At 63.0% G+C, this 22238-nt stretch overlaps 1 protein-coding gene across 1 annotated transcript; it reads right to left on the reverse strand.

Moving 5' to 3' along the window:
- Positions 1 to 3041: 3041 nt before the first annotated feature.
- Positions 3042 to 21611, reverse strand: MMP15 (matrix metallopeptidase 15). Its single transcript, XM_045533606.1, has 10 exons — positions 21266 to 21611; positions 11424 to 11572; positions 10655 to 10783; positions 9035 to 9342; positions 8545 to 8706; positions 7417 to 7670; positions 6954 to 7092; positions 6060 to 6210; positions 5821 to 5936; positions 3042 to 4697 (listed from the first exon to the last, which is right to left on the reverse strand). Exons 1-10 carry the CDS (start codon positions 21425 to 21427, stop codon positions 4249 to 4251), a joined length of 2019 nt encoding a protein of 672 aa, XP_045389562.1. The 5' UTR covers positions 21428 to 21611; the 3' UTR covers positions 3042 to 4248.
- Positions 21612 to 22238: the final 627 nt, after the last annotated feature.

The following is a 22238-nucleotide window of genomic DNA, read 5'->3' on the forward strand; positions in this document are numbered from 1 at the left end:
TTTCCGGCGAAGACCAAGATGGGTGAAACGTGTAGGAGCGGGAGGTGTCGGGGCACTTGGAGAGGAAAGCTGAGCCTGGGGCCTGGCGACCAGGGTCTGGGTAGGGGGGCAGGTGCTGCGAGTGCGGGAGGGGCTGGGGCAGGGCAGGCCTCAGCAGCTGGCAGGGGAGCGGATGGGACAGGAATGTCCCTCCTCCCGGGCACCTGTCCTCGGGCTGGTCGACTTTTGACCCCATCCTACAAAGAGGAAACTGGACACCGCCCCGGTGCCTACCAGTTACCTGCACTTAAAATAGGGATATTTGCAACTAACTCTTGAGAGCCTCCCGCAAGCAGGGAGTGTTTCTAAGCATCAGTTCGATCAAGCCTCAGGACTGTATGGAATAGCGTGGCCATGGGCCCATTCTGCAGATGGGCAGTCTGGGCTCAGAGAGGTGGAGTGACGTGTCCAAGGATGCATGCACAGCCCGTGGGTGATGGAGCCATGGTCAGTGTCTGGGTGCCTGTAATGACAGGCAGACTGGGCTTAGAGCTGAGTGACCAAGTCACAGTGCTGGGGGAGCCAGGGGAGGAATGAAACCACCCTGAGGAGGGAGGGCAGGAATCTGGAAACAGCCAGTGCCGTTTGGATAGCATGATATGCAGGGAAGGGTTTTCCAAGGGGAGGGAACAGCATAAGCAAAGACACAGAGGTGAGCAAGTGCGGGGGACGTTTGAGACAGGGCAAGCTGTTTGGCAGGGGTCTCTGCCCATGCTCTGTGGATCGAGAGGCCACTTGAGCAGTGGGCTGGGGGTGGAATTGCTGTGCCCCGAAAGTGCCTGAAGGCCCAGGATCCCCAGGGTTGGCTGTCCCGTACTCCCTTGTGTGGTTTACAGAATTGGGGGGGGGGGCGGCGCAGACAAAGCCTGGCAGCCTAAGGCCCCAGAGGCAGGACTGGAGGACATGGAGGGGTCCTCTTCTGGGACCTACACGGAGGGTCCCATCTTGCCTGGGCAGCTGTGGATGAACAGGAAGCCACCATTCCTTCCCATGAGCTGGAGGAGAATGGCCTCTGTGTGAGCCACGACAAAAAGGCTTTTCTGCCAAGTCGGAGGGGGAGGAACCAGCACGCTTGGCCCCCCCCGCCCTGGTCTGAAAGAAGGCTCTGTTGGTGGCCCTGGGGTCTTCAATGCATAGAATGTGTGGGGAGGGGAGGCTGGTGGGCAGGGGCTCCCTTGTCCCTGTCCTGACGCTCTAGCAGCACGAGGCTGGGGTGGGGCTGGGCTGCTGTATAAGTCGGTCCACCTGGGGCCTAATCCTGGCATGGCCATTTCCTAGCTGTGTGACCTTAGCCAAGTCACTGCACCTCTCTGAGCCTTTTCTCATGAGTAACATAGATGGGGAACATGCTAGTCAGTTGGGTCACACTCACACAATTAGCACGTGCCCTGTCGCCAGCACCTGGCAGCCACCCATCCTCCTCTTCTGCTGTACTGAGGCCGAAGTGCCACAGCGTCGGGGCTCGGCCCGGCTGTTTTAGACCCTCAGACTCCAAGTTGTGTAAATGCAGAGAAAAAAGGCGGCTGGCAGGAAACACGCTGACCCGTCAGCGCTGGCTGGGGGCGATTATAGTGACGGATACTTGCTCCTTTTTGTTTATCTTTAATGTCTTAGTTTCCTTACTTGTGAATTAGGAAAATATAAAGAAAAGAAAAGACGCTGAGGGAATGGGGGCCACGAGTTTAGGCTACGGTCACATTTAAAAAAAAAAAAACCCTATTTGAAGACGCAGCTCCCGTTTACTCCTGGGGAGGCCGGGCCTTGCTGCTCCGCTGCCCCCCCATCGCCCCCCAGCCCCCAGTGGGGATAAACGGGGCTGCAGCGACAGGTTGTGCCTCGGCCAGTGGCCTCTCGGGGCGTCAGCAGAGAGCCTGGGGGTGGCCGGTCCTCGGGCAGTTTCCTGAGGAGCTGAGGCCTCCGCCGAGTCTCCCCTCCGGCCTTTCATCCTCCCCTCTCTTGCCCCTGGGCCCCCACACTGCCCTCCCCCTGCCCGGTGACCTCTGGGCTTCTGGGCGACCCAGGGCCTCGGGCGGGGGCAGAGCTGGGTGGGGCCCCGCGGCTGCTGCCACAGGAAAGCCAAGATGGCGCCCGGCCCAGGCCCTCGTTCTGCGCTGGGGGCGGCCCACGGGCGGTTTCCTAGACGGGCCTGAGAGGCCTTCGGGGCTTCCGAGGGTCAGCACTTCCTACTCTCCTCGCCAGTTTCAACACAAAGAGAGGAAGGGGCGGGAGCAGCCCGCAGGGACCCTGCCCGGGGACCCGCGGAGACCTGGCCTCCGTGGGGGGCTGGGACCCAGGCCGTGGCTGGCCGTGGCATTCCTGGGGGCCCAGGGTGGTACCGAATCGGCGAGGCTGAGAGCAGGGACGTGGGGGCTGAGGCAGACCTCCTAGCTTACCCGCCACACCCAGACCCAAGGGACAGTGACACCTCAGTCCCCGCTCTCCTGGGGTCTCATCTGCACCCAGCGCAGGCCTTGCGTGGGCTTCTCAAAGCGGAGGGGGCAGGTCTTGGGTTCCCCTCACCCTCTGAGCCGTGTGTGGTGAGAGGATCTTTGGAATCAAAGTGGCACCGTTTTCCATCTTTGTGCCCAGCTCTGGGGTCCTGTGCAGGGCGGGTCTTCAGGCTGCCCAGGACCCAGTGTGAGCCGCTGGGGGGACTGGGCAGCCCGGCCTGGCCCTTCCTGGCCGTGGAGGGTGTGCGGGAGGCTGGGCACAAACGAAGGGCAAACACGTTCCACCCTCCCTCCCCGCCCCACCCTGGCAGGGTAAGTCCCGGTCCCCTTCCGCCCCGCCCCTGGCCTACTGGGGGCTGCCCTAAGCTTGGCTGCCCAAGGCCTCGTTCCCAAAGGCCACTGGGAAGGAGCCCCCACAGTACTGGGAACCAATGGTCCCCGCGGCGTTGAGGGCAAGTTCCCCAATCCTAGTGTGGACTTGAGTCCCCGTCACCTGCAGGCCTTCCAGCTGTAAGCTCCAGCCCAAGGCCTCTTACAAACGAGGCCACACTCGCCGGCTGTACACTTTAATCAGTGTAGATTATTTACAGACATACATGTATGTGGGTGGACGCTGGGCCCCCACGCCCACCCCTCGGCTGGCTCTCCCGTTCTGCAGAGGTGGGGGGAGGTGGGGGACCCACGTCCGTGCCGGCCATGAGAAGCCACCACTTGGAGAGAGGCCGGCAGAACCCCCTGCCCCCCAGGGATCTGGGTCGTACCCCTCTTGCCCAGGCTGTGGGGGGCGGAGGAGAGAGCCGGCCTACAGTACCATTTCCCACCAGCCTCGGCCTCCTGCCTGGTCTGGGAGGGAAAACGGGAAGGAAGTATCCCCGCCCTCGGGGCTGAGCCCAGCAGGAGGGGAGCCTCTTGGCCACGATGGGCTCCTTTGGGGGTTCCACAGTCTGCATGAGGGGTTGGGGGGCGCTGCTGGCCTGTCCCCATCAGTGTCTGTCTTCTAAGTCCCTTGGGGGACAGGGAGCTGGAGGGAAGACCCCACACCTGGTCTGTGCTGCGGTGAGGCCAGTACTACCCTTGGGGGAGGGGCCCTGGCAGACTCCCTTTGGTCCTCGGTAAGGCAGGCCCGGGGCCTTCTCCAGGGAGGGAAGGAGACGTGGGCCCAAGGGGCACATGGGAGCTGGGGGCTGTCTGGGCCGGGGCGGGTCCTCAGGGTTGCTGGAGCTGTCAGAGGGCACCAGGGAGGAACCAAGCCTCAACTCGACTCAGGGGCCAGTGGCCCACCTCCCGGGCCCCTCCCCGTCACCTTGGGGCTTCCCCTGGGCGAAAAGCTCTTCCCAAGGCCAGACTCAGGGGGGACGGGACCCAGCGGGGCTGACCAGTCTCCCACCTGGCAAACAGAGTCCCGGTGCTGGCCCTGGGGCTCAGGCTGAGGCAGACCGTGCTCCAATGCAGGCCTCTGCCCCTGTGCTCCCCTGGCCGTGGCCAAGCCAGGGGTGGACGAGGGCCTAATTCCCTGTCTGGAGCAGAACTGCATTTAGAAAACTCTAAACACCCTGCCCTGGTCAGGACGGCAGAAACAAATGCTCACTTAAGGTGCCAAAAACAAAAAAACAAAAACCTGGGCATAAATAAGGAGGGCAGGACCACCGGATGTTTGAGGGCTCGGAGGGGTCCCCACCCAGGGGCGGAAGGAGGCCCTGGAGCCATCTCGGAGCCACAGGCCCCCAGCACCGTGAGGACAGGAGGGCTGGGGGGGCCGTCAGACCCACTCCTGCAGGGAGCGCTTGCAGTGGAGCAGCACGCGGGGCGCGCCCTTGCGCTGCAGGTGCGCCAGGGCGTAGGTCAGGCCCAGCACGCAGAGCAGCAGCAGCAGGGGCACCAGCACCATCACCACGTTCACCGTCCGCGCCACCTCCTCCAGCTGCACCACCACGCGGCTGCCCCCGTCCTTGTCCCCGTCCGCCCCCACCCCAAAGTCCCCCTCGCCGCCTGCATCGCCCTCGGCGCTGTCACCGTCCGCCCCGGGCTCCGCACCCCCGTCGGGGTTGAAGGGTGGACGGGCCACGTCGGGCCAGCGGGAGCCTGGCTCCACGTGCTCCTGGCAGCCCATGAAGTCCCGCAGGATGGACTTGGGGTAGCCGGGCTCCATCCGTAGGCGCTCGTTGTCGAATTTCCAGTATTTGGTGCCCTTGTAGAAGTAGGTGTAGGCTGCGGGGGCAAGCGGGCCAGAGCGGCTTCAGGCCGGGTCCCTCCACCGACAGAGGCCCCCAGAGGAGACCAGGACGCGCTGAAAGGGCCCTGGCTTTAACGTGTCCCCTTCTTACTTGCCTCGCTGAGCGTTTTCAAATCTGCCCCTGCCCAACTTACAGCAGCCAGACTGAAGGTCAGAGGGCTTTGGGTCAAGGGCACGACTAGAATCCTGGGCTTCGTGACCGGGCTGACACTGCCTGGGGCAGGGCACGGAAGGGTCCTGCAGCCTGCTGGGTCGGGGAACCCTGCTGCCCCATCCTGGGATCGGCTGCACCCCACACCAGAGACCAGGGTCTTGCTCAAAGCCACGAGGCCACCCTGCAGTGGCCCTGGAGCAGAGCCTGATGCTGCCTTGGACTGGCTGTCTGGCCTTGGGCACCTTGCCTGTGCCCTGTCAACACTGGGAGGGCCAGGTTGGAACCAGGTGTTGAGTCTGTGCTCTGCTGGACACAGTAAGATCACAGCGGAGTGAGAAGCTCAGGCACAGAAGCTGTCTGACCAGACTGAGCCCTGGCAGAGCAAGCAAGGTCTGCCCTGGGTCTGAGAACCATGAACCTCAGAACCAGGGCTGGTGGTGTTTCTTAAATGCACCAGATACTCTGCTGGAGAAATAAGGGCCACAGGTCCCTGTTGCTTATAAGGACAGGTAGACCAGGCTTCCCTTCTAGGCACGTGACATTCTGGGAGGACGCCAGCCCCCCCCAGCACTCTGAGCCAAGCCCACCCCGCTCTGGCTCGAGGCTCCCCGAGGGCTGTCAGGGGGCAGCAGGGCAGTTCCAAGCTCCGGCTCTGCACACAGCAGGCTGGGCTGGCAGCTCGAGCCCACAGCTTCCTAGCCGGGGGATCTTGGGCCCTTTTCTCAAGCTCTCCGGTTTCTTAGTTCATCGTCAATAAAAGGAGAAGGTGACCACACAGGGAGGAGGAGGAGGGACATGCTCAGGAGGCTCCCAGCTCTGGGCACGACATTGCTGTGTCCCCCATGTGCCATATCGCTGGGTGACCTCAGGCAAGCCCTGTCTCCCTGTGTGTGTGGCAGGGGTATGGTGAGTGTGGGGCACACAGGGAGGGGCTAGCCTGGTACCTGCGTCGTTGCTCAGGAAGGCCCCTCGGGGGGAGGCAGGGACCCCCTGCCAGACACTGATGGGCTTGGGATAGCCAGGGTCTCCACGCTGCGTCTCCTCGTTGTAGCGCCAGTACCTGTGACCAAAAGCCCCAGGCTGTGGACCTGGAGACCCTGCCGGGCTCTCCTTCCAGGTGGGCCTGAGGGTGAGGGGGCTGGGTGGGGCCTTCTCCCTGCAGGGGAGGGGGCATACTCCTCACCTGTCCTCTTGGAAGAAGAAGGTGTGACCCGTGGGCTCCCACCAGATGGCCGTGTCGATGCGGTCGTAGGGGATGTCCAGGCCGTAGCTGGTCAGTGGCTGGGGGTAGCCGGGCTCCAGGTTCGCTTCTCGGAAGAGCCAGTAGCGGTCACCTGCAGGAGGGACGGGAGGCCGTGTGAGGATGGAGCTGGGGCTGAGGGCTGTGTGCGGGACGGGGACAGACCATGCCATGCTCTGTCTATTCACATCCACCGCCTTCCCCCAACACACACGCACACAAAATCATGCAGCCCTGTACACGTGGCAGTTGTCGACACCCACGTGCTCACAACATACAGTGCAACTCACCTGCATGTCACACACTCGGCTCCACGAGCATAAGTTACCTGCTCACGCCTGTACACACGCCACACACCGTGCATGGGCCAGCATTCCCACGTGAACACCCTCCCACACACAGCTCTAGTACTGAGGGGGCTGCCTGGCCTCTGGGTCGGGGGGCTGTGAATCGGGAGCACCCCACAGCCCTCCCGGCACATGGCCCAGGGCTCCCTGCTTTCAGTGTGGGCCCGGCCCTGTCCTCAGGCAGCTCCTGCCTCGCTGAGGCTCCGGCCAGTAGGGGACACAGCCAATCCACGGGGGTTGCGGGGTGGGGAGGGTGTCTGTCCTCGAGGCCTTTGTCTTTGCAGACAGACCGGAGATCCTGCCCCAGAGTGGGCTGGGCGACTTGCGCTTGTGAGACCAGGACGGAGGGAGACCAGGCTGAGCCCCTGTGCTGCAGAGCGTGCACAGGCCCTCGCCCCCACTCAGGACGGCCTCTGGCCTCCAGGGTAGCAAGACTGCCCCCCCAGCCGCCCCTGTCTTCCTCCCTGCCCCCATCCCCACCCCAGCTCACCTTTGAAAAAGACAAAACGACCATCCTGGCGCTCATAGGCAGCACTGATGTCCCCGGGCAGACCACGCCAGAAGTGCCCGATGGGCATGGGATAGTTGTCCAGGACGCGGTTGTGCCGGACTCGCCAGAACCAGCGGCCCTGGGGAGGGTATGGGCGTAAGTGGGTGGTGCACGCTCGCTGCCAGGTCCAGAGAGGCCCTGTCCTCAGTCTGCCCCCTCCCAGGTCCGGGAGTGTCTGGGGGGAGGTCACTGAGATACTGGGTGGGGGAGCAGCTTGGAAAGCCAAAGCCGCACCCGGGAGAGAGCCCCGGGCTGGGGAGCTGGCACTGGAGTTTGCTGGGCCTGGTTTCTTCCTTGTCTAGGGTCTGGTGGCTCCCCAGGGCCCGCTCAGGGAGGGACGGGCAGGGGCGCCCAAGCAGCCAGGCAGGACAAGGCTCTGGGGGAGGCCGTCCCCGTGCCAGACCTTGAACACGAACATCTCCCCGCGAAGCACGGCCACTGTGTCAAAGTTCCCATCGCAGATGTTGGGGCCGTACTGGTCGGGCCGCTCTGTGGCTCGGGGCTGGGCTGGGGGGCCCGGCTTTGGGGGCCGCTCTGGCTTCCCGCCTGGGGGTGGTGGCTGGGGCGGCCGGGGGGGCCGGTGGTCTGGCCGGCCCGGCCGCCGGGGTGTCACGGTGGGGAGAGGCCGGGTGGGCTGCGGCTGACCGTCTGGGGTGCCTGCAGAGGGAGGTGGGGAGCGAGAAGTGAGAGGGCATCCCCAGACGACAGACGGCGGGTTCTTCTCCGCAGAACCCTGGACCCCCAGGGCCCCAGCACAGGCCCACCCCCATGAAAGGCCCTATCCGTCCACGGCAGACCCTCCCCCACACCGGGCTTGGGTCCTTTGAGGCTGCCAGGCTGCCCCAGTGGAGGCTCTGGGAGGCAGTGGACGCCGCAGGGGCAAGAGCACAGCTCTGGCCTCAGACATCTTGACCCCTCTGCGGACTGCCCGTCTCACTTCCGGGTCGCTGGGGAAGCAGTGAGGGGCGTCTGTCGGGGCCCAGCAAGGCAGGTGCTGCCAGCCCCGAGGAAGGGCGTGGTGTGGGCACAGGGTGCAGTCCCTGACCCACTGGACGGGCCCCAGGAGACCCCACCACTGGAGGCTTTCTCAGAAGGGGCCCGGGTGGGGGTGACACCTGCTCAAAGTCACTGGGAAGTGACACACCAGCAATGCTCAGGCGAGAGCCGTGACAGGCTCAGGCTGGGAGTGACGGTGAGAGGGGAGGGCTCCTGGGGTCCCTGGGCACTCTTGTTCTGGGGAGGACACTGCCGAGGCCGAGGAGGAAAGGAGTCACGATGGGCCCTGGAGCCACATGAGTCCCCTCAACGGCCCCAGCCCAGAGCTCCGGTTAGGGCTGGGTCCTGAAACCCACCAGCCCCGAGTCTGATTTCCGGCTCCACTATTTACTCCCCAAGTGATGTGAGCAAGTCACTAATCCTCACTGGGCCTCAGTTTCCTCATCTACAAAATGGGGACAGCAGTAATCTCTATGCCCACTAGGCTGGGACTTGGAAGCAGGTACACAGGGCCTCCTGGCCGCAGCCCACTCACCGTAGAGCTGCTGGATGCCCCGGAGGTCGTCCTCGGGCAGGTGGAAGTTGTCGGTGTCCATCCACTGGTAGAATGGCGCCATGATGGCGCTGGGGTTGCTGGAGTGCTCCAGCCCCAGTGCATGGCCCAGCTCATGTACTGCCACCAGGAAGAGGCTGTTCCCTTGAGGGGTGGGCAGCACAATCAGCTCTGGCCTGTCCCAGCTCCTGGCCACCCTACACCCTCCAGACAGCCTGCCCTTGCTTCACTCCTGGAAGAGGCTGAGCTGCTTAGACTTCTAGCCTCCAGCTTCCCCATCTGAGAAATGGGTACAATCCCTTCCTATCTCCCCTTGGAGATGATGGGACAACAGACAGATCAAGTGTGGTGATCTGGAGGACCTACACAGGGGAACTCGCTCCTCCCAACCCCACGGCTGGCGAACCCTCTCAGGAGCTGTGCCCAGCTCTGCTCTGCCTGCCCTGCCCCCACCCTGGCCAGCCGTCCTCACCATGCAGGTCAGTGCTGGAGAAGGTCCAGGGCTCATCTGCGTCAAAATGGGTGTCCCCGCCCAAGCCGGGGCCAGGGAAGTAGGCGTGAGCCAGAAAGCCACCCGTGCCGTCAAACGGCGAGCTGTCGCCGTGGAAGCCAGAGGCAAAGAGTACCATGATGTCGGCCTCCTTCTGCCGCCGCAGCCGGATGTCCTCGTAGGGCACCTCCTGGAAGAGCAGGGGCGTGGCCTGCTCCCACACGCGGAAGGCCCTGCGCACCGCCTCCATGGAGTGGTACCAGCCTAGCTTCTCTGTGTAGTTCTGGATGCTGCGGGCGGGCAGGAAGACGAGCGAGTGGGTGCAGGGACGGGGTGCTGCCATCCACGGCTAGCACGTTCCCGAGGAGCGTGTGAGCTGACATGCCCGTCAGTGTCAACCAGCAGTTTACTCTGACGTGAATTGTAATCTGAATTGTCAAATCCAAGAGTTCATTAAGATATCACTGAATAAGGTTGCACTGTAGCAAATAAACTGATTTTAAGTATGAAAGACATTAAATAGGCTGGGCGCGGTGGCTCACGCCTGTAATCCCAGCACCTTGGGAGGCCGAGGTGGGAGGATCGCTTGAGCCCAGGAGTTGGAGGCTGTAGTGAGCTATGAATGTCACTACTGCACTCCAGCCTGGGCTGAACAGAGCAAGACCCTGCCTCTAAAAACAACAACAACAAAAACCACAAAAGACATTAAGTGAACAGAAGTACAGGAGCTACGTGGCCGGGGGAAGGACCCAGGGAATGGGATGTAAACGTTGAGGCTTGGGAAACACAGGCCATGCACTTCTTCATGTGGAGCTCCAGGGTCAGGCAGACCCGAGTTCAAGGCCTAGCTCTAGTGTCGTCTGTGTGACCTTGGGCAAGTGACTCTCTCTCTGATTTTCAGTTTCTTCATCTGTTCAGTGGAAAGGGGGTGGGGGAGTAACTTCCTCACGGGTTCCAGGGAGGATTAAATGACTCAGGAAGAGCACAACAGAGCCTGCCATGGCAGTGTGGTGAGGCCTGCTATTACCCACGTCAATCAGATTAAGTTTCTGAGTGCTGGACAGATTGCCATCGAATGTGAACGGAGTATTTTGGCTGGTTGGACCATGAATTCACTCTGGGGGCCTGAGATCTAAGGCCTCGGAGCTGCTCTTCCTTGGGAGATGGAGCTCTGGATGCGGCGGTGGCTGGACTGGAACAGGACAGGGGGGCCCTAGGGGACCATCACTCGCACACTCGGCTCAGGGGGTTTTCTAGCTGAAGGACTCGGCAGAAAGGATGAGGGTCCCTGAACGAGGGTTCTCGCAGGCGACTTGCTGTTTGCTCACAGGATAGATTCCTGTACCCCGGCCTCCCCTGCAGTTCGTGCTGGTGCAGGAACATTGCTGGCGGGTGGGAGGTGGGGAAGGACAGAGCGGAAGTGGCCCCAAGGGTCCCGACCTCCTCTGGAGGGAGACTGCCTAGAGTGCCGGCTGGTCCCATCAGCGTGGGAGCAGGATGCACTGTCCAGGCCGGGCACCCTGGGGTGGGCTGCCGGGAAAGGAAGCCCCAGGCTCAGCCCGTCGAGAGAGGCAGGGCGCCTCCCCGGGCAGCTGGCCCTACCTGAAGGTCAGATGGTGGTTGCTCCACTTCCTCCCGGTGAGGGCGTAGCGCTTCCGCCGCCGCCGCAGATTGGCTTTCACGCGCACCCCGAACTGGTCTGGCACCCCACAGCGGGGCCGCTTCATCCACCTGGACCACGGGGCAGAGGGGTGAGCGCGGAGCCTCCCGCAACACGCCCGCCTGCTTTGGCTCTGCCTCCTCCAGGTCTACCTCCTGCCAGGCCCCTCCTGCCAGGCCCCTCCCGCGTCCAGCCTCCCAGCTGCCCCTTCCAGTAACAGGCAAAATGACCCTGCAACGGAAGCCTGAGTGCCCAGCAGTGGCTCAGTAAGGTGAGCCCCTTCTCACCAGTGCCACCCAAGACCAGGAATGTCGCTCCTGAGGCCTCCTGTCCTCGCTATGTTATGCTCTGTGCGTTCTCCTCAAGGACACAGCTTTAGCTTATGTCACTTTGAATAGACTCAGAGCAAGGCCCAGCTAGGACATCCCATCCAGGGATTCAGTACTATGTCTCCCGTTCCCATGCCTGTGGCAGACATCACTAATCGATCACTATGCTCCTCGCTGCTGAGCCCAGATCCTGCCTCAGCTTTCCCTATACAAGGCTTCAAGCGGCCACTGCAATTGATCAGAGTGGACGACCAAACCATTTGCCACCTCTTACTTAGGCCACTCTTGTCTGGAAATTCCACATGCCACGCCCTCCTGAGACTAGGCGAGAAGGAGGGCAGGTGCCTGTGGGGTCTGGGAGGGGCTGGACAGGGACACTCACGCCTTGGTCTCTTCATCGAGCACGCCCGTGACGGGGATCCCGTAGAAGCGCTGCATCTCCGCGAGGGCTGAGGCCAAGATCTGGGCGGAGCGCATGGTGGACATGTGGCGGCTGGGCTGGGGCAGGTAGCCATAGAGCCGCAGCCAGTTCTGCAAAGAAGCCACAACCCGTCAGCAGGTCCTGGCACCACCACCTACAGACAAGCACAGCCTGCACTGACCACCCCTCACCACCGCTGCCACCACCGCCCCATCTGAGCCGTCATCGCCTCCTGCCAGGGCCACCGTGTGAGCCTGGGAACCCACCTCCCTTATTGTCCACTCTCACACAAGAGCCAGAACAAAAGGCCAAGTCACGTCTGGTCAGTTCTCTGCTTAGAACCCTCCAAAGACTTCCCATTGCAGCAGGAAAAGCCGTTTGTACGGGAGCTGCAAGGCGCTCACTACCTGACCCCACCTTAGCCCTCTGACCTCACTCCTACCACCCATGCCTGCCGCACGCTCCTGCCTCAGGGCCTTTGCACTTGCCGTTCCTGCTGCCTGGCATGCTCCCCAGCTAGACGCTGCCATGGCTCACATCCTCATTTTCCTCAGGTCTCTGCCCCAACATTACCTTATTTGAGGTATTCTCTGCCATTATGTAAAAAAGGTGCCACCAGCTATACTCTGCACCAGCCCCTGCACTTATCACCCTGTGACACTATATATTTGGTATTTACTGTTTGTCTTCCCCCATTAGGATGGAAGTTGTGTCCATAGTAGCTCTCCTAATTACTGCCCTGGCCCCTCCAGGGTGGGCCCCTCTATTCTAAGTGGACTGCCAGAGACCCTAAAGGGTTCAGAATCTCCCGAGGCCTAACCACGTAGGAAAACCAGCCCCCTGGCACTGCTCCCCCAAAGACCCTAAACCTCCTGGAAGGGGAGCACACAGATCCGGCAGCCCACCCAGGCCCAAGAGGGTAGGACAGAGGACCGAAACCCTGTCCCTGCTCTGCTGCCAACTCTCTATCCTCTCCGGGCTCCAGTTTCCTCATCTGCACAACAGGGAGCAAGGGGGCTGCTGGGGTGAGGTTTGAGGGAGAAGCATGTGGTATACAGTGGGCATGCACGGCCCTTTTGAGAGCTTGCTCAGCAAGTCTTGTCACCCACTCACCCAGCCAAGCTTCCCTGAGCACCCTCTCTGTGCCAGCTGGGGGCCGGGGGCCGGGGGCCGGGGGCGGGAGACTACGCTGGGGTGATCTGACCTCCAGGCACGTGCAACCTCCCTGGGAGACCCAGCACACCCACAGAGCAAGGAACTCACACCTCCATGTTGACAGTCCAGAGGGAGGCTGAGTTACGGTAAGAAAGGGGGCTCCGCCCTGCCCACCTCACGCCCTCAAGGCCGCGAGAGCATGTGATCACCACGGGAGCGGTGAGCAGAGGCCGGGCTGCTCTGGGCCTTGGCCACATGCAAGTGTCTTTGCTTACCCCAGGCCTCTGGGGGCCTCCAGAGTGGGAAGAGTGGCCCTCTGAGCCGCCCTGGAAGGTGAGGGCTGCACCGAGGGCCCATGAGGCAGGACAGTAGCTGGATGAGGTGGCTGCTGCAGCCACGCTGTCGGCCAGCGGGGGCCACGCCCACGAGTCTGCCTGCCACGGTCACATGCAAGTCCTCAGGCACTTGCTCCCTCGGTGCCATGGCCAGGCCAGCCCTGGCACCTGGCCAGGCGCCCGGTGTGGCTGGGCTGCCGACAGACGGAGCAGCTGCTGCGCCAAGCTGAGGAGCTGCCCAGTCGCAGGCCGGATGCACGGCCACAGCCTCGAGGCCTCTCAGGACCCTGGGAAACAGCCACAGAGCAATGAGGTGGAGACACGGAGCCAGGAACGTGGAGCTGGGGCAGATCCTGGCCTGGCCATCCCCGGGTGCAACCCCAGGCCGTCTCGGGCCTCAGTCCGTCATCAGTGAATGGGAGCTTGTGTGAGGGCCCGCCTCATCTCACGGGCACTGGGAGGATTAAACGGGAAGTGCATGCCACGCTTGGCACTGTGCTGGGGAGGGAAAGGTGCTCACCACATGCGTCAATGACAGAGACTGGGCAGCCCGGGATGCAGGAGCACCCACGGCCCTTCTGCCCGCTCTCCTCACCTCTCTGGCCCAGGGCTGCCTCCCCCAGCTCCATCAGACACGGGTGATGTCGTGGGCACCCTCCCTTCTCTTCCCCTGCACAGGGAGCCTTTCCCGAGGCTCCTGCGGTGGGTAGCGGCAGATCCACCACCCCCCAACAGGACAGTTTTCCTGAAGATGCTCGGAGAGCTCCAGAAGGCGAGGCACGAGCCCCAGCCAGCTCTAACAGCGCAAGGGACCGGCTGGAGGCAGGGAGTGGGGAGGGCTGGCTGCTGACAGATGAGGGCACCTCTACATCACCTATTTGCATATGGTAAAAATATCTCCGGGAGCGCAATCACGGGCCACCAAGGGGCTGATTAGCAGTGTCTGCAGAGTGACAGGAGGGGAGGGCAGCGGAGGCCCAGGCTGGGGCCCTGGAGAGGAAGGGGAGGGAGGAGGCCTGTTTGCAGAGAAGAGCTCCAGAGACCAGCAGGGGGGATGGGGCAGAGGCCCCTTCCACTCCGGGGCCAGCTCAGGGGCTGCTGGGAAGGTCCCACAGGCCCTACGGACCCTCCTGCACGCGGAGGAGCACCCTGTGAGACCCAGGGAAGTGAAGAGCTTCCATCTCACTATCAGTCAAACCCAAACCTCAGCCTCCTGGTGACAAGTGCCTCACAGCCGCTGCTGGGGCAGAGAGCCAGAGGCTGAGGGCACACCACCCCTTCGGCCGCAGGTGGGGTCGAGTAAGCAGAAACATGGCCTTGGTGCAGACCAGCCGAGCCTCCAGATGACAAGGAGAAGCGACAGGGCCTGCCTGACTCAGGCAAACGCGTGCTCAGGATGGCTGAACGCCATGTGCCAATAAATCTGCCCGGCAGCAGCAACACCACCGGCAGGGCTGTGGGCTTTCTCCCTTCCCCAGTGTCCAGGAGGTAGTTTCCTGCTACCCGACTGCCACGCTGGGTGGGACAAGCTCTGGACGTGAGGACATATTGGGAGGAAAAGACAGCATGGGGTTGGGGGGCAGCTTGCAGAGGTGCTCTGCTGCCACAGGGCAAAAGGTGGGAATGATCCCCAAGGTCACGACCTCCCAGTCCCCAAGCAGGTAGAGGGGCTGTGTTCAAGCCTCTGTTGCTTCTACTGGTGACTGTAAAAACTGTCCCTTAAGGCCTTTTTTCCTTGTCACTTAGAGTCTCACAGGTGGGGTGAGCCAAGTGGGCGAAGCTATTTCTCAGGTGGAGAAACTGAGGCTCAGGGAAGTCAGTAGGTGGGAGAGTAGGGGCAGGATTTAGAGCAAGGCTTGGTCTCCTCCTCCATGAAGGCCACCGTCCAGTGGGCGGGAAGGCAGGCTCTGGGGCCATGAAGCTTCCTCTACCTGCAGCCGCGGGTGGTGGGCTGCCGCAGGAGCCCCGAGCCACCGCGGCTCTCTCAGCCATTTCTTTCTTGAGCCCCAGACCCCATCCCATAAGTATTTACTGACACTTCAAGTGAGTGGCTGCCCCCAGGCAAGGGGATGTAGGGCCACCAGGAGAGGCCATAAACCTAGCAGCTGAGAATCTGGCACGTCCCGGATACACACAGCAAGGTGCAGAGGGGGTGAGTGGTCCACACGGGCGCACACAGCCATGTGGACTGGAACTGGGGGTGCTACTGGACCAGGCTGTTTCTGAAGAATCACAGCCCCTCTTGGCCTGAGGCTGGGGACATCGGGCTCTACGGCCCTTCTCAGGGGCACTGCCCAGGACAGCCCAGCGGGAGGGTCCCTAATCCTCCCCACACGTAGCATCTCCAGCGGGGTCTGGGCGCTGGGCATGTGGCCCTGCCCGAGGCCTGCCGAGAGGGCTGGTCTGGGAAGGAGCCTCTAGATCGATGCTGTGCAGTGAGCAGCGCGGGGGCGGGGCGGGGGGTGAGCTCCCGCTGCTGCCACCACTGCAGCCACGGCTCCTCCCAGGCTCAGATCTGTGGAGTCAGCCAGCAGCCCCTCCCACTGGGCCCTTATCAGACCCTGGGCGATGATAAGGACAATTTCTACTGGGCTCTGCTTTGCCTCTGTCACCCAGGTTCTCTCTGAGCAGACCGGGGCAGGGCTGCCCAGCCAGGCACAAAAGGAGTCTTGTCAGGGCTGCCAGCGAGGGGTCCGGCCCCCAGACCTCTCTGGCCTTGTGAGGTCCTCACCACGCCTGTCTCCCCTGCCCCACGGTCCCAGTACTGAGGGCTCTTGGGAGCAGGCCAAGGCTTTGTCTGGCTCTGCACATGCAGCCGTGCGGGGACAGAGCCGGTGCTGAAAGGGACGAGCAGGAGAGCCTTGCGCGGCACGGCCCACCCTGTCCAGGAGACCTGAGTCAAGAGCCCACTCGCCAGCTGGAAGACCCCAACGCCACCAAGCCCAGCTACCTCCCTGAGGCCTCCGTGTACTACAGCTGGGCCAGGACTCGTCCAGCCTGCATCTCCGCAGAGACGGGCGCTCACCGCCGCCCGAGCAGCCCGTCCTGTCTCGGGGCAGCCATGACTATCAGAGAGCTCTTCCTCGGGCTGAGCAGAAATCAGCCTCGCGGGCACATCTCTGCCTCTCGGTCCTGACTGCTTGTCCATGTGCAACAGGCCTTTGTGTAACTGAAGACGGTTAAGACAACTTTTCTAAGCCTCAGTTTCCTCTTCCTGCAAAACAGGGCCAAGATTCTCACCTCCCACCTGCCGTACAGGGTTGAGAATAAACAGCATGACAGCCCCACAGCCAGTAAAGAAAAGGGACACCAAGCTAGGTCTCCAGTCCTTGGTGGGTTTCTTACTACCTTTAGAGGCAGCATGGTCCATATTTAAGCAGTTCTAGAAGGACTCATTTGCTCATTTTGGGCTTAAGTCTGCTTCCTACTGTGGGTCTTAAAGAAAGCTGCAGTTTGGGGCCCGGACTCTGGGCGGTGGGAGAGTCCAGCCAGAGAAGCAGCGAGGAGGCAGACGTCCTGCCACTTTACCCTGCAGCCTTCCGGCCCACCCCCCTCCTTAACCTGCAGGAAAAAATAAACGGGTCCTTTGGCCAGTGGGTGGGGCGAAAGAGGCCTCTGCTGGCCGGGAGTTTTGGGCTCGGCTGAGGGCCAGGCCTTGGGGCCTCACCTGGAAACCCCCTGCAGGGGCTCACTCCTAGGTGGCTGCCCACAGGGCGGAGCCCACAGCTCAGGGCAGTTCTGGCCCCACCTCTGGAACTTCCTCCCACTTGGCTCAGGCCCACAGGCCCCTGCCCGGCAGAACTTCCCCAGGATAGCACCCTGGGCTCCGACCTGCAGCCTTTGACCCAGCATGGGGGTTGGGAGCTTGGGCTCCAAGCCAGACTGATCTGGGTTCCAATCCCAGCTCTGCCACTCCCTGGCGTGGCATCTGGGGCAATTCCTCTCAACTCACAGTCTTAGTTTCCTCTTCTGCACAACACGGTAATGACAGCACCTACACTTGAAGAGTTAACATGAGGACTAAATGTGAAAATGCTTACAGAACACCCCTCGGCTGTGTGCTGGACAGAACTAAATACGTTGCAGGTGTACAAAAATAACACCTGAGCCTCTTCAGGCCCCACGTGCCGAACACTGTGCACAGCGTTCAGCGTTCTGCATGTAAATGCGATGGATCTGCCCAGCAACTCCATCAAGCAGATACTACCACTATTTCCATGTTATAGGGCTACTGCAGCTCAGACAGGTTCAATGACTTAGGCCTTTGCTTCTCACTGTCATGGTGTTTTTGTCACTATTTTGCAAGTACTTCCTATGTACCAGGTGCCACTCTTATAAATGCTGGACATGGAACTGGGCTGTCACCCCTGCAGGGCGGCAGTCACTAGGGCTAAGGGTCAGCCCCAGAGAGCTGATCTAGACCACGGCCTCCAGGATCTACCCTCTGATGGTGGTAGGACGTGGGGCCTCTCCAAGGGCTGCCTCATGGCTGGCACTCAGATGTTCATCCATCTATCCTGACCCTGGGGGTTGAATTGGGTCTTCTCACACATTTCCTTCCATTCCCATGAGGGCAGCGGGATCTAGCAAGAGGCATCCCTCTTGGTCTCTCTGATCCAAGCCAGCTCAAACACCTCTGCTGTTCTTGCCTGAGGCTACAAAATCTGTCGCCTCCCCTACAGGGGGAGCTCCAGGTAGCCCCAGAATCAATATCCTGGAGTCCCTCTGACATAGGAGCCCTAATTCAGGGGTGCTTGTCCAGCCAGACGGGGACAAGCACCTGGCGTGCTCAGCCACCTTCGGGCTCCCAGGTCCTCACATTCATCTGTGGGGTTCTCCCAGGACCCTCTTTGTAATGGAGAGTGATCCAAGCTGGCCATGGGGCTCTGCCCCCTCCTGAGTGTCCAATTGTGGGAGTCACATAAGTCTTGGGACAATTTGGAGGATGTCAACTTTGATCTGACCTGGGGAGCAGTGCTGCCCACAGGGACCACTACAGCTGGCCTCAGGCATAAGTGGAGCTCCCAGCTGGGCAGAGGTGACGATGGCAGGGAATATGTGAATCGAGCAAAAGGAGCATAGAGGGGCAGCCAGACGCAGTGCTCGGCAGGGAGGGGCTTTGCCATGCCTGCAGTGCTGCCATCAGAGACGGGTGGTGGGCTTCCGGAGGAAGTCTTTGGGGGTGGGGCCAAGGTGTGTTTCCCTTCCACATTCAGGAATGTCTTTTACAAGTCTCCACCCTGCTCAGGGTGGGGCACAGGAGGTATTTGTGTCCAGGGGTCACAGTGGGCAGGTTAAGCCAATGCGCTGCTCAGACAAGGAGCACATCCTGGGCTGTTCCCTGCAAGGAGGCAGCAGACAGGCTCCCAAGGGCAGCCCAGACACGGACACGTGACAAAGGGCTGGGTATGAAGGGCACGGCCCAATCAGACCAGTTCTCTCTAGGTCTTGAAACAGTAGGAGAGGATTGGTCTGTTAGTAGCAAGAGAACCGAGTAAAAGGCAGAGAAGGGAGGGAGGGGGGGAGGAGAGAAGATTCAGCTTCTGTAGGTTCCCAATGACAAGGTCCTGACATTAACCCCTTTTCCCTGGAGGGTGGGCACGGAGGGCCTCCACCGTTTATGCTCCATATTCAAGAAAGAGTATCAGTGAGAGGGGACCAGTGGGCCAGCACAGAAGTGCTGGAAGAGACCGAAGCACAGGAAGCCTGGGCTGTGGCTCACCAGGCAGCCTCGAAGGTCAAAATGAGGATTCCAGCTGCCCCCTCCCTCCCGGGCGCTTCCTGCTCAGCTGCCAGGTGGAGGCATGGAAGGTACCGAGGGTCTCCTTGGGGAAGGTGGGTGTGTCGCTGGCACCACACCTGTGAACTCTGGCAGCCTGAGTCACCACCGCAGGGCGGGCTGAGGGCCTGAACTGTGCCTGGGGAGGAGGGGCTGGGGGTAGGTGGGTAAAGACAGGAGCTCCTATGGTGAAAACTAAAGGCACCGAAGTCTGCCAGGTGCTGTGGCCAGAGAGATCAGGACAGAGACCTGCAGTGGGGCCTGGACTCTCAGCCCTGTAGGCGGGGAGCTCCAGCCGGCACCGCAGCCAGGTGGGGCTCCAGCCCGCACATTCAAGGGAGAAGGTGGGACAGGGCAGAGTAGTAGCTCAGTAGTGGCTTCCCCGAGGTCGTGGCCCGACAGGCTGCAGGTGTCTGCCGTCCCCTAGCACATGCCAGGCTCCCTGACCCCTTAGCCTGGTGAAACTCCTGTGGGTTCCACCGGGGAGGGGAGAGGGGCTGGCTCTGGCTCAGCTGCAGAGCTGCTCAGAGAGGGTCCCAGCCATGACCTGACCAGAAGCCTGGAGCTGTGTGGCTATGGGGTGAGGATCAGAGCCCTTGTCCAAGGGAGGCAGGTCCTGGACACAGGGTGCAGGGCAGGCCCAGGAGGCCCTGAGGCCACAGTCCCCTGGCTGATGGGACTCCAGGAGCAGCCTGTACCCCAAGGCCAACTCTAGGACCCGGGACAGTCCACCTATCTCTAGCCCTCTATCCACCATGGCTTCCAGCATTCAGGGCTCCCTAAACCTTCCAGAGTCTCTTCCAGCCACAGTCGAGGCCCAACCCAAGTTTATCCCAGGAGTGGGGCTGCAGGCCTGTCACAGAGTCCCTAGCCAGTGCACCGCAGGCTTAGGGCCGGGGTCAGTGGCCTCAGCACAGTCAGGGCTCTCTTGCCGGGAGGCGCTAAGCTGTAGGTGGCTCCTCGGCTGGGGGTGGGGGTTTGGGGGGGTGATGGAACTGCAGAAGCAAAGAGAGTGAAACCCCTTAAACCACAGGTTCCAGCACCTCAGCACCTGGCCGTCTAGGATGCCAATTCGCAATGCGCGGCCACTAAATTCCAGCTTGGTCCGGAACTGCTTCCTGTGGGGAGATGCCATCCCTAAGTAGATTATAACTCCTCAAGGGTGGGTTGTGTGACGAAATTCTTTGGTACTCCACTCCAGGGTGGCTGCTGGGCCCAAACAGTACTTTGTGCTCAGTCACAAGCTAAGGGGCAATCCCCACCAGCCGGAGCCCCCATAGCCCCTGCCTGCCGCGTGAGTGGGGGAGGGGCAGCCAGACTGGGCATGGGCTGGGCTCCCACCCTGCCTCCTGCCAGGCCCGGCCAGGGAGAGAGGGCAGAGCAGGTGTAACTTGAGCCCAGGAGGAATTCCCTGCCCTTCCTCCATGCTTTTATTAAAGTAGGGCGGGGAAGGGCAGGCTTCCATCGGAAAAATCTCCCAGGCAGCCGCGGGAGGTGAGAAAGCCGCCCTGGGCTGGGAGGGAGCACCGGCCCACTGCAAATAGAAACGGCGCTCAGGCCTGCAGCCCGGGCAGCCCAAGGGCACCGAGGTTCCAGCCTCCCCGGCCCGGCACAGAGGAGGCTCCAAGGTGGCTCTCTCTCCCCACTCCCAGCCCAATCCCCTCCTCTGCTATCTGGGGCAGGGCGCAGGGTCTTAGAAGTCGGGAAAGAACGGACCCACTTTTGCCCTGGGGCAATGGAGCTGGCGCCTTCACTGTCCTCGCTCGGGAGGACGGTGCCCGGCGACCCTAAAGAGCCAAGGGTGCTAGCTGGACTCGGCTCTGCTCCGGGAGGCCGCGCCTGGTCACCCGCGGGACCAATCCAGAGACGGGCGCTAGCAGGGGCGTCAGGCGGGCTCGCAGCGAAAACGGGCGCAGAGTCCACCCTCACCGACCCGGCCTCTGTGTAGGGCCGCTGGGGCGACAGGGTCTCTCCCTCGGTCCCCACCCGGGCGTGGCGAGGGATCCGCGCAAGAGCGCAAGAAAGTCGCCAAAGCGCCCCCGCAACCCTCGTCTGCTGCCTCAGCGGTTCGCACCCCTTCCCCCATCCCAGCCCGCCGTGCGCGGCTCGGTGTCACCGGAACCAGAGGCTACTGGTCGCCTCCGCGGTCGCCCCGGAGCAGCCCCCTCCCCACTGGCAAAGAGCGCCACGGCGCGCCCGCCCGGCTCTCGAGGAATCAGCTGCCCAGGAGAGAAGGGGGGGGCAAAGTCGGGGGGGTGCGGAAGCGGCTCCCGGGACGCAGGCTGGGGCGGGTCAGTGCCCAAGGTAGGCTGCTGTGGCAGAGGGCGGGTGCGAGCCCTACGCCCCCCAGGGAAAGAGGCGAGCCGCAGACGGCGAGCTGGCGACGAGCAGCCTGCCAGGTCCCCTCTCTTCCCCGCCGCGCCCTGCACAGGGGGCGCGTCCCCGCTCCCTCCACCTCCACGCCCCAGGCTGAGGCCTGGCTCCCCTCCCCCAGGTCCCCAGCCCGCAGCAAGGGGGCAGGTCGGGGGCCTTACCTCGGCGTGGACTTCTGCGTCCTCGGCCGCTACGCCGCGGCCCAGGCAACCCAGAAACACGAGGAGCAGCGGCAGCAGTCGCGGCCGCGCCGCTGCCTCCCGGTCGCCGAGGGGACCACCCGTCCGGCCCGGCCGTCCGGCCACGCTCCCGTCGCTGCCCATGCTCTCGGCTCCCAGCCCGGCCCGAGGCGCCGCACGCTGGCTTCGCTCGCTCGCTCGCGGGCGCCCGGTCCTCGCACGCGCCTCGGAAACTTGCGACGCTCCCTGGCTCCCGGCCGGCCGGGCGCGCGGCGGACCTCTGGCTCCGGGTCCCCGCCGGAGCCGCTCAGATCCCCTCGGCCGATGCCCAAGCCCGCGGAGAAGCGGGCAGGGCGGGTCCGGGCGCGCGGAGCCCGCCGGCGGGAGAGGGGGCCGGCCGGAGCTGCCCGCCGCGGGGTCCCGCAGCCTCGGCGCCCCGCGCCCGGGGCCCGGCCCCCGAGAGCAGGCGCAACTCCGGAGCCTTTGTCTGGCTCAGCGCTCCGGCCGCCCGGTCCCGCGGCGCCCCCTGCGCGCCCAGCTCCCTCTGTCCATGCCCGGGGCCGGGCGCTGCCCGGAGCGCGCGCCTCCTGCCCGGGGACTCTGCCCGCCGCCGCGCCCCGCCGGGCCCGGGGCCCCACGCGGTCCCGGGAGGAGGCGCAGGGAGCCGGCCCGAGCGAGCAAGCGGGCGAGCCAGGCAGCGGGCGCCCGACGTCCCCGGCGAGTTCGGCGCGGCTGCGGGCGCTCCCGGCACTCCTCCCCGCGCGCCGCGGCCGCCGCCGCTCTTAAAGGGCCAGCGCGCTCCCCGCGCGCGGACCCCGGCGGGAGCCGGGGGCGGTCCCCGGGCCTGGGGTTTCCTCGGAGCAGGTGCTGGCGGCGGAGCCCCGGCAGGCGGGTGGCTCTTTCACTCTTCTCAGCCTGCCCCGCATCACTCCGAACCCTGCTTCTGGGGGGCGGG

This window comes from Lemur catta, chromosome 20 (assembly GCF_020740605.2).
Source record: "Lemur catta isolate mLemCat1 chromosome 20, mLemCat1.pri, whole genome shotgun sequence".
NCBI lineage: Eukaryota > Metazoa > Chordata > Mammalia > Primates > Lemuridae > Lemur > Lemur catta.